General features: G+C 38.1%; 1 protein-coding gene across 3 annotated transcripts in view; it reads left to right on the forward strand.

Moving 5' to 3' along the window:
* Positions 1-12,000, forward strand: part of MYOF (myoferlin) — a 101,817-nt gene that overhangs the window by 35,076 nt on the left and 54,741 nt on the right. For 2 of the 3 annotated variants that reach the window (XM_039336029.1, XM_039336031.1), the window contains 6 exons: positions 455-558; positions 1,878-1,946; positions 2,032-2,075; positions 3,349-3,431; positions 9,041-9,079; positions 10,662-10,786. In XM_039336029.1, coding sequence (XP_039191963.1) covers positions 455-558; positions 1,878-1,946; positions 2,032-2,075; positions 3,349-3,431; positions 9,041-9,079; positions 10,662-10,786 — 464 coding nt within the window. The remainder of the gene's footprint in view (positions 1-454; positions 559-1,877; positions 1,947-2,031; positions 2,076-3,348; positions 3,432-9,040; positions 9,080-10,661; positions 10,787-12,000) is intronic. The other variant, XM_039336030.1, reaches the window with a different exon arrangement.

Genomic DNA, 12,000 nt, shown 5'->3' on the forward strand with positions numbered 1-12,000 from the left:
CTCAATAGCGTCATTCTTAAATTATAATAAGCATTTATTTCAAAACTAATCAAGTATAATGGGTAAGGATACTGCTTTAATGTTGGAGGGGAAAGAAAAGAGGGAATGGAATAGAATTGTTGCTGCTGCAGCTGCTAAAACAATGCAACAAGCATTGCCCACTGTAATAGTTTATTGCAGTATTTCTCCAACGTAACAACTTAAAAATGTGTGGCCTTCTACTTGCAGAATTCCCCAGCCATTATGCTGGCTCAGGAATGCTGGGGGTTGAAGTTCATACATCTTAAAGTTACCAAAGTTTGGGAGCCACGATTTACTGAATAGTTTAAGCATCTGTGACTTTTAGTGCTCAACAACACCATTTTGCACATTCAGAAATATATAACCATGGATGCAAGTTTTGAGCAATAGAAGATAACTTCTTTCATTCTCTGTTTTAAAAATTTCTGTCCAGTGGATGATGCCTTTGCACAGACAGTAAAAGAAATATTTGGAGGAGAAGCCGACAAGAAAAATCTTGTGGATCCCTTTGTGGAAGTTTGTTTTGCTGGGAAAAAGGTACTTTGTGCTAATAACAGTATTGTATTATATAGTCATGGATAAAGTGTCTGATAACTACTCTTGCATAAATATGTTTTCACAAAGATCAAATGACAAAAATCTATTGTGGTTTGGATAAAATTACATTTATTTAGAAATGAACAAAGTATGGTTTGGTAATATATTATTTTTATGTTTATACTGAAATCATTGTGTGTTACCATTAGTTATATGTTAAACACATAGAATTGAGTAGAATTAATTCTTTCAACTAATATCTGTAACTACAAAAAAAAATCATATAGAAATATATGTATTTTTTGTTGCTTGAAAAAACCTTGTCTATTAAAACGTAAGTAGAGTAACTACTTGGATGGAAGACTGCCAGTGAATACCAGGGCTGTGGGGTAAAATGGGAAGTCAAAAATTATCCCAGAAAAAGGCATTGTCAGGCTTTTTGCAAATTGTGGCCGAGAAAAGTACATGATAGTGTCCATGTATGTATCAGAAGTAAGGCTCAATTTAAGCATGGCCAATCTCCTTAGGATCACACTGGAAAAGAATTGAGAAGATTTAACTTTGTTGTATTGCAGAATTTTTCTCCTCTTGGCCTATCTATCCTTTATATGGGATGATTGGGAGCTTCTAGCATTCCTAGTCCTCATTGCTCAGAATGAAAAGAATTGCAATTTAACCAAGATGGAGGGTATCAGGTTGAGGATAATTAAGTTGATATCTAGATCTGTACAACAATTCGTTATCAGAGGGGAGTGTCTGATTCAGAGCATTCAAGGCATACAGTATGCAACTCACACCTATTGAGCATCTTGTAAACCAAAGATATCTCTTTCATGATCAATTACTTATGTTAGCTCAGGACAGGAACGGCTGCTCTATGTAGTTCTTGGAAGGTGCTATCTGCAGGACTACATACACTCTAGATCAGAGGTCCCCAACCTTTTGAGCACCAGGGACCGGTTCCATGAAGAGGGGTTTTTCTGTGGACCAGAGGGGACGTGGTTTCATGTACTATCTGCATCCAGCGGATGGGGCTTTGCTTCTTTGCTTGGACTGGTTTCTGGCATGCCACGGCCTGGGGACCCCTGCTCTGGTCTAGATGACATGTTTCCCTTTGAATCCAGGTGTTTGCAATTGCCCTATTGCCATTCAAGAATTAAGTGCGTTAGATCTTCTTCCAGGCTCTGAGTTAGCTAACATTAACAGGATAAGCAAGTCTAGTAATACAAATTAGGTCCAGATCTTTCCAGATAAAAAATATTAAAGATTAAACATAGAATTGATTTGGTTTAAATAGAAGTGGACTTTTTCTTTGACAGGTTTGCACCAATATAATTGAAAAAAATGCTAACCCCGAGTGGAATCAGCTTATTAATCTTCAAATCAAGGTTTGTTCTCTAGTACATTATTCTACAATTAGGCTTTTGTATTTAAGAAAGACTTCAATAAATAACATAGTTTCCTTTTTTCTAGTTTCCTTCAATGTGTGAAAAAATAAGGCTGATGGTATATGATTGGTAAGCTCTTCCTTGTTATATAGTCAGTCTTCTACAAAGCAACTGTTAGAATTTTGAGAACAGATATTTTTGCATAAGCTGTACATATGTTTATTACGTTTGTGCAAGTAACATGAATGCAATTTGTAGCTCCATTTTATTTGCAAGATCGCCTTAAAATAATTGGTTTAGAATTAATATAATTTCTTTTCATTCAGTCACTGGTAAACTGTTTATTTATTAAATTTATATAGCAACTTATCTCACAATGACTCAGAGCAGCATACACAGTCAAAAACAAAAAATTCAAAATGATGAAAAAACAAGATCATTAACCTACAGTTAAAATAATTAATAACTTTAAAAAAACAGGAGAATGCGTTCAACTTAAACACAATGCAACCGTTTAACAGAGCTCTACACTTCCATAGGATTCCCCAGGCCCTGTGACAAAACCCAGTGTTAAGACCCTTCTGGAAGGCCATCTTGGCTGGGGCCAATCTCATCTCATGGGGGGGGGGATGATGCTCCAAAGGGAGGGTGCCAGACCAGAAATGGCTCTCCTCCCTCCTTGGCTGACGGGACCTACAACATGACCTGATGGAACAGATAGATGTAACCAGAGAGAGGTAGCTCCTTGGATAACCTGGCCCCAAGCCATGTAGGGCTCTAAAGATCATAATCAGCACCTTGAAATGGACCCAGAAACAAAGTGACAACCAATGCATTCTGTGGAATAGAGGTATAACATGTACAGTTCTAGAAGCTCAGATAACTAACTGCCTATGCTGCTACATTTTGCATCAGCTGAAGCTTCCAGATATTCTTCAAGGGCAGCCACATCTGGAGCGCATTGCAGTAATCCATTCAGAAGGTGACCAGGGCATGAGTGACTGAGATCAAAGCCTTGAGTCTTATCAGCAAATGTTTGAATAGTTTTGTGGTTAATTGTGCTTATTTCTAGTTGATAGAAGGAACTGAGATAAATTCCTGTTCTAAAAGAAATACTGGTGATATGCACTTTTTGAAGATTGGACATTGTGCCATCTGCTGGCTACTGGTGGAAGTGAAACCTTCCTACTGTACATCCATAGGATATTTAGCTATGACCATCTGCATTTTCTATACTGTTGTCTTGCTAACCAATATAATTATTGTTTATTTAATCAACACTCAGAATTTCACACTTTTCATATAAGGAAATAGGACTGATACATAGTATTCTAAATGGGCATACTAGAGATACAGTATTTAAAATGAATATTGATGTATTTAAATCCATTATTACATTCAGGGATCGCCTTACAAAAAACGATGTTGTGGGCACTACATATTTATGCCTTTCCAAAATAGCTGCCTCTGGTGGAGAAGTTGGAGGTAAGCCAGTCTCTTTTCTTACAGTAGATGTTTCCTCAAAATAACTATTACAAACTCAGAAAAGAAAGGCGATAAACACAATGGAGAATCAGTGGTATTTCCTTAGATATGGTGCAGGACAATCAAAGACTTGGTGAAGTTTGCTCTGGTTTATCCAGATTTAATATTAACAAGTCTAAACAGGAGTAATCATGCTAATTAGTACGATGCACATGATGGAATTCTTTCTTTAAATAAAATATTACTGATGCTCTTATCTTTTCAGAATGATATTTAATGTTCTTGCTTTGTTAAATTTAGCACTGTGAATGAAGTATGTTGATTTTAGTTTCAGAATTGTTATTTTGTATATGCTAAATAGTTATTAGCAATATATCTTATCACACAGAAAGAAGCAAGATATACTTCTAAAACACATCAAACAATAAATTATTTTGAGGGTTATCTTTTTGGAGCTATCCAGCAAGCTTTCTCCATTATATAGGAACCTGGTTTGAAAACTCAAGGGATGGTTGGCCTTATTCAAATTCAAACATGCAAAAACATTTATACACACACACACACAAACACACACACACACACAATGTAAATATTGTATTATCAATATAAACATAGAACTATTGAGAGAGCTGTTCAGGTAGTGAGATATTTGTATAAATTCATATATACAAAGTTGAGGTAGCTGGCAATCTGAAACCCTACCAATGGGGAGAAAAGGCTGAGCCAGAGGCATTGATCATGGCACAACAAGTAGCTGGCATTGTGAAAGGAACATCTGTACAATTTATGGACTTGTTGATGTTAGTTGCGAAGTCGTGTCCGACCCATCACAACTCCATGGACAATGTTCCTCCAGGCCTTCCTGTCCTCTACCATCTTCTGGAGTCCATTTAAGCTCACACCTACTGCTTCAGTGACTCCATCCAGTCACCTCATTCTCTGCCGTCCTTTTCTTCTGTTGCCCTCAATCTTTCCCAGCATTAGGCCCTTCTCCAGTGAGTCCTTCCTTCTCATTAGGTGGCCAAAATACTTGAGTTTCAGCTTCAGGATCTGTCCTTCTAAAGAGCAGTCAGGGTTGATCTCCTCTAGGACTGACCGGTTTGATCGCCTTGCAGTCCAGAGGACTCGCAGGAGTCTTTTCCAGCACCATAGTTCAAAGGCTTCAATTCTTTTGCGCTCAGCCTTTCTTATGGTCCAACTTTCACAGCCATACATTGCAACTGAGAAAATCATGGCCTTGACTATATGTACTTTTGTTGGCAGGGTGATGTCTCTGCTTTTTAGTATGCTGTCTAGATTTGCCATAGCTTTTCTCCCCAGGAGCAAGCGTCTTTTAATTTCTTGGCTGCAGTCCCCATCTGTGGTGATCTTGGAGCCCAGAATGGTAAAATCTGTCACTACCTCCATTTCTTCCCCATCTATTTGCCAGGAATTGAAAATGTTGAGTTTCAACCAACTTTTGCACTCTCCTTCACTCGCATCAAGAGGCTCTTTAGTTCCTCTTCACTTTCTGCCATTAGAATGGTATCATCTGCATATCGTAGGTTGTTGATATTTCTCCCAGCAATCTTAATTCCAACTTTTGATTCATCTAGCCCTGCTTTTCTCATGATATGCTCTGCATATAAGTTAAATAGGCAGGGTGACAGAATACAGCCTTGCCGGACTCCTTTCCCAATTTTGAACCAATCAGTGGTTCTGTGTCCAGTTCTCACTGTTGCTTCTTGATCCACATATAGGTTTCTCAAAAGACAAATAAGATGGTCTGGTACTCCCATCTCTTTAAGAACTTGCCACAATTTGTTGTGATCCAAACAATCAAAGGCTTTAGCATAGTCAATGAAGCAGAAGCAGAAGTAGATGTTTTTCTCCCTAGCTTTCTCCATGATCCAGCGTCTGTTGGCAATTTGATTTCTAGTTCCTCTGCCTCTTCGAAATCCTGCCTGTACTTCTGGAAGTTCTCGATCCACATACTGCTGAAGTCTAGCTTGTAGGATTTTAAGCATAACTTTACATGTACGTGAAATGAGTGCAATGGTGTGATAGTTTGAACATTCTTTGGCATTGCCTTTCTTTGGAATTGGAATGTAAACTGACCTTTTCCAATCCTGTGGCCACTGTTGAGTTTTCCAAGTTTGCTGGCAAATTGAGTGTAGCACTTTTACTGCATCATCTTTTAAGATTTTGAATAGCTCAGCTGGAATACTGTCACCTTCACTAGCTTTGTTGTTGCTCAGCTTTCCTAAGGCCCATTTAAATTCACATTCTAGGATGGGGTCAGTGATGACCCCATCATGGTTATCAGGGACGCTAAGCTCGTTCTTGTATAGTTCTTTTGTATAATTTTGCCACCTCTTCTTAATCTCTTCTGCCTCTGTTAGTTGCCTGCCATTTTGGTCCTTTATCATGCCCATCTTTGCATATCTCCAATTTTCTTGAAGAGATCTCTGATTCTCCCTATTCTATTGGTCTCTTCTATTTCTTTGCAATGTTCATTTAAGAGGGCATTCTTATCTCTTCTAGCTATTCTCTGGAATTCTGCATTCAGTTGGGTGTATCTTTCCCTTTCTCCCTTGCCTTTTGCTTCTCTTCTTTCCTCAGCTATTTGCAAAGCTTCCTCAGACAGCCATTTTGCTTTCTTGCATTTCTTTTTCTTTGGGATGGTTTTAGTTGCTACCTCTTGTACAATGTTGCAAACCTCCGTCCATAGTTCTTCAGGCACTCTGTCTACCAGATCTAATTCCTTAAATCTATTTGTCACCTCTATTCATCAGGGATATGATTTAATTCATACTTGAGTGGCCTAATGTTTTTCCCTACTTTCTTCAATTTAAGCCTAAATTTTGCAATGAGAAGCTCATGATCTGAGCCACAGTGAGCTCCTGGTCTTGTTTTTACTGACTGTATAGAGCTTCTCCATCTTTGGCTGCAGAGCACATAGTCAATCTGATTTCTGTATTGACCGTCTGGTGATGTCCATGTGTAGAGTTGTCTCTTGGGTTGTTGGAAAAGAGTGTTTGCTATGACCATCATATTCTCTTGACAAAATTCTATCAGCCTGTGCCCTGCCTGTTATTCCGTTTATCTTCTGGTTTCCTACTTTAGCATTCCAATCCCCCATGATGATAAGGACATCATTTTTTGGTGTTGAATCTATAAGGTGCTATAGGGCTTCATAGAAATGGTCAATTTCATCCTCTTCAGCACCAGTGGTTGGGGCATACACTTGAACTACTGTGATATTGAATGATTTGCCTTGGATTCGCACTGAGATCATTCTGTCATTTTAGGGATTGTATCCCAGTATTGCTTTTCCTACTCTTTTATTGACTATGAAGGCTACTCCATTTCTTCTGAGGGATTCTTGTGTACAGTAGTATACCTGATGGTCCTCTGAATTAAATTCACCCATTCCTGTCCATTTTAGTTTGCTGATTCCTAAGATGTCGATGTTCAGTCTTGTCATTTCTTGTTTGACTATGTCCAGTTTGCCTTGATTCATTTGCCTTACATTCCAGATTTCTATGGAGAAAAGATCTTTACAGCATCGAAGTTTCCTTTCACCATCAGATGCATCCACAGCTGAGCGTTCTTTCAGCTTTGGACCAGTCGCTTCATTCTTTCTGGCGCTACTAGTACTAGCCCTCTGCTCCTCCCCAGTAGCATATTGGACACCTTCCGACCTGAGGGGCTCATCTTTCAGTGTCATATCTTTTTGCCTTTTGGTACTGTCCATGGGGTTTTCATGGCAAAGATACTGGAGTGGGTTGCCATTTCCTTCTCCAATGGATCACATTTTGTCAGAATTCTCTGCTATGATCTGTCTGTCTGGGTGGCCCTGCACAGCATAGCTCATAGCTTCATTGAGTTACGCAAGCCCCTTTGCCACGACAAGGCAGTAATCCATGAAGGAGATGTATGGACTTGACCCTCCCAAATCCAGATGGGAGATTACACAGAAGATTGTGGAGAGTAATGGCTAATAGTCTGTGGGACGTCCAGATCCAGATAGACAGGTAGATACTGACCAGTCAGACATTATGGTAGCAGACAAGGAGCAGATGACAGTGGTGGTGGTAGATATAATGGTACCAGGTGACGGCAACATCAGGAAGAAGGACTATGAGAAGCTGGAGAAGTACAAGGATGTGAGGGAGGCACTAGAGAGGATGAGGAAAGTAAAAACCAAAGTGGTCCCAGTGGTAATAGGAACACTTGGGGCTATGACTCCTAAGCTGGAAGAATATCACCAACAGATCCCAGGAACAGTATCAGAGCTCTGTGTCCAGAAGATTGCAGTGCTAGAAACAGCTAACATATTGCACCGAACTCTCAAACTCCCAGGTTTCTGATAGAGGACCAGAGATTGTAGGTAGGTAGGTAGGTGGGTAGGTAGACAGACAGACAGACAGACAACAGATAGAAAGACACTTAACATTGTTTTTTTAGCTTATTCTTTTTATTTCTTTTTAGCAGGATTGTTTTACTTTTAATCTGAAATTTTTATTCTTGAGGAAAAGGCATGCTGTTTAAGTATTTTATTTATCACAATTAATTACATTAGTTCTTCCATATAAACCGTAGTCATGTGAAATCTGTTTCAACATATGGAAATAATTTGAAATCTGTTTTAAATTCTATATAGTTTGATTGAATGTTTCTTATCAATAATATCTGTGATTTGTATTAGCCATTGAGATCAGAGGTGGTGATGATGGCTCAGTCTTGTTCATATTTTGTCTCTTGTTTAAGTTAATGGTTAAGTCTTTTAAAATCAAACAATAGTAACAACAACAACAAACCTAACATAGTAGGAAATAGTAGTTTTGTTGTACGTATTGGTAGAACAGATGGAAGTTGCTTAAAATAGCATTCTGTAGACTAATTTTCTACAAATCTTATTCAGGTCTTCCTAAGGAATAGTGCTTGCTCACATTGTAGCATCCAAGATCATCTTAGTTGTCTGAAATAATGTGAAAACTCAAATTCTCCTAAAATTCTCACTAATTAATCATCTTCCTTTAGATAGCACATTAACTCCATATTTTATAAAGACCTGCAAATAATTTTCTCTCCTGATTGATAGGGATCATTTCAGGAACACGTGATGAGTTTGTCACTATGCATATGGTTTATGTGTATCCTGTCAAAAGCAGATTGTCATTATCTAGGGACCAAGAGCAGGAGGGGCCACAGGAGGGGCCACATAAGTCAAGATGACAGCAGCAACTCCACAATTGAAGCCACGGCCTTTTGTAATGGGCAATCCCAGCTGCCATCATGACTTTTTTTGGTCCTCTGTGGAGATCCTTGCTAGGGACACTTTACATTTAAAAAGACTAAATAGGATTATTCTGATGTGCTCCTCACTATCCTATTTATTGTAATTGTACAATGATAATATAATGTACAGCTGTATGATTATCTCCATAATGACAGTGTAAATAATTGGTGTAGCTCTTGTTCAGTTCTTATAAGCATTGACACTCCCAACTTATTAAGATTTACTTTGAGTAAAATGTTTGATATGTTTACTGCGAGATTGAATATGTTTATTGAATACATTGTTTTATTTGCTAAGCAATCTCTTGTCTTTTTATAAAACACAGAGCTTTCACCTTCGGGAGCTGGGGCTTCATCATATGAAGGTTCATAATCATATCTTGGAATGTAATATGATTTGCTTTGTTTGATCCAAAGTAATATTTCTTTTAAATCAAAAGAATTAACCAGATTATTGCTTAAAGCTGCATTAATAGCTGCAGCGATACATTGACCTTTGTGTAAATAACATTAATCAGCTTGGCCTAATTGAAAAAAAAATGCTTTTGGCTTTTGCATGACTGTATATCATAATTTTAGTGCAATTATTATTTCAGTGATCTGGCTATACAATATCTATGCTGCTAATGGAGCTGTGGCTGGTTGGTGGTTTAAATCTCAGCGCTTCTCTTGGCTCAGTGAAAGTACAAATGCATGAAGAATTACCATCAAAGGTCACTCAGTATAACATTGGACAGTCTGGCCATCATATAGTGTGGTTTTGCAGAAAAATACATTGCAATATATCTTGGAGGAAAATGAATGCAAAATAAAGGAATTGCTAGGAAAAGCAGTTCACCCACCCAGCTACTGAGATTGCTCAGACATATATCAGTGAGTGCTGGGCTAAATGGGTTTTCCAGCGCTACGATCTTGGAGGTTTGGGTTTTGTCTGTGGCGAGTCTATGAATAACGAAGTCCTTGTTCATAAGTAGCCAATCAATCATGTTTATGACATAATTTTGGTCAGTCATTGATATTTTGCAATAGCCTTCCTTGTGTGGCCAAATTTGGTCTAATGATTGCCACTTCCCAACCTCAGGCATACACTGGAATTGTCTTGAACAGCTGGAACTGTCCCCTCTGGTCCACAGAAAAAACCCTCTTCATGGAACCGGTCCCTGGTGCTCAAAAGGTTGGGGACCTCTGATCTAGAGTGTATGTAGTCCTGCAGATAGCACCTTCCAAGAACTACATAGAGCAGCCGTTCCTGTCCTGAGCTAACATAAGTAATTGATCATGAAAGAGATATCTTTGGTTTACAAGATGCTCAATAGGTGTGAGTTACATACTGTATGCCTTGAATGCTCTGAATCAAACACTCCCCTCTGATAACGAATTATTGTACAGATCTAGATATCAACTTAATTATCCTCAACCTGATACCCTCCATCTTGGTTAAATTGCAATTCTTTTCATTCTGAGCAATGAGGACTAGGAATGCTAGAAGCTCCCAATCATCCCATATAAAGGATAGATAGGCCAAGAGGAGAAAAATTCTGCAATACAACAAAGTTAAATCTTCTCAATTCTTTTCCAGTGTGATCCTAAGGAGATTGGCCACGCATAAATTGAGCCTTACTTCTGATACATACATGGACACTATCATGTACTTTTCTCGGCCACAATTTGCAAAAAGCCTGACAATGCCTTTTTCTGGGATAATTTTTGACTTCCCATTTTACCCCACAGCCCTGGTATTCACTGGCAGTCTTCCATCCAAGTAGATTGGAATGATTATATATAGATGGAAGTAGTCATTAGGATTTAAACTTTCTCCGCGTACACAGAAAAAAAATGTTCTCATGTTACTAATCATTAATATTTAACATTTTACCTTGCTATAACTAGATTCAGTTATCATACTGTGAGCCTTAATGTGTCCTAATCATGATGTTTGCTTATCAGCAAATACTGGAGAAACTGAAGTGGGCTTCTTACCAACATTTGGGCCTTGTTACCTGAACCTTTATGGGAGTCCAAGAGAATATACTGGATTTCCAGACCCCTATGATGAGCTAAATTACGGAAAGGTTGGTTTTTGCATATTCTAGAGAAAATATAAACTTTTTGCACCTTTGTTTCCACACAAATGTTTTTGAAACTATGTTCCTTTTTGTAAAAAAAAAAAAAAAGTCTGAGTTTGTTTTCCAAAATGAAGCAGAAATGTTATTTTAAGTATTGAAATTATTTTATTTCAGCTATTATGAAAGTTAAATGTGTTGATATTTTCCCAGAACATTTAATATGAAAAGGAAACCCTATGTATTATGAACTTGCCAATTTTTTCACATTTAAATGTGAATGCTGCATGTGAACGAAGAATACATTGCAATTCTAGGCAGCCTAAAAAAATGCATCTCTTGATAAAAGACAGTTGGATTTGTTTGCAGAAAAGAACTAATTTATAGTTTCTTGCTTCATTGCAGGATACAATTTGATTAACTATGTCTCCTGTTTTCGCTGCATATTTTTTCAGAGATTTCAGTTTTAAGACTTCAGTGTTTGAACTGGAAATCCATGCATTGGATATACCAGAAAGCTTCTAGTCTAATGGAATATTTGCACTATTATTTTCCAATGTCTTGCTGTATCACCATACAGTGCTTATTTATTTACTTACTCCCATCTCAGCCAAGTGACTCAGTGATGAACAATCATAAGATAAATTATTAACAAGATTTCCATCATAATACAAAAATTAAAATACATATAGCTGGCAGCCAAGGAGAATATTACAATTTATGGTTGTTAACACAAACGGGAGATGGAACCCTTTACATGTTATGGGAGCAGCACATAATCAGTCTTTAGAGGCTTATGAAAGGCCAGCAGGGTTGGGGACATCCTGTATCTCCTGGCCAGTGGGACCTGGAGCAGGCCCATCTTGCCGGACCGGATTGAATAGCTAGAAACAACTGTGAAAAGATGGTTCCTCAGGTAACCTGGCTTCAAGTCACGAAAGGCTTTAAGAGTAACAACCAGGACCTTGAATTGCACTTGAACCACACTTGGAATGCTACATCCAGTTTTTATTACCACAATATAAAAAAGATGTTGAGACTCTGGGAAGAGAAGGCAAGACAAGAAGCAATAGGTGGAAATTAATCAAGGAGAGAAGCAACCTAGAACTAAGGAGAAATTTTCTGGCTGTGAGAACAATTTATCATAAAGTAGTGAGGTTGCACGTGCCAAGTAACTGATATCATTTACTTCCCATGCAGCTGCATTCTGCACCAGATGAAAC

The sequence above is a fragment of the Crotalus tigris genome, unplaced genomic scaffold (genome assembly GCF_016545835.1).
Source record: "Crotalus tigris isolate CLP2741 ecotype Arizona unplaced genomic scaffold, ASM1654583v1 scf7180000017663.5292952, whole genome shotgun sequence".
NCBI classification, from domain to species: Eukaryota; Metazoa; Chordata; class Lepidosauria; order Squamata; family Viperidae; genus Crotalus; species Crotalus tigris.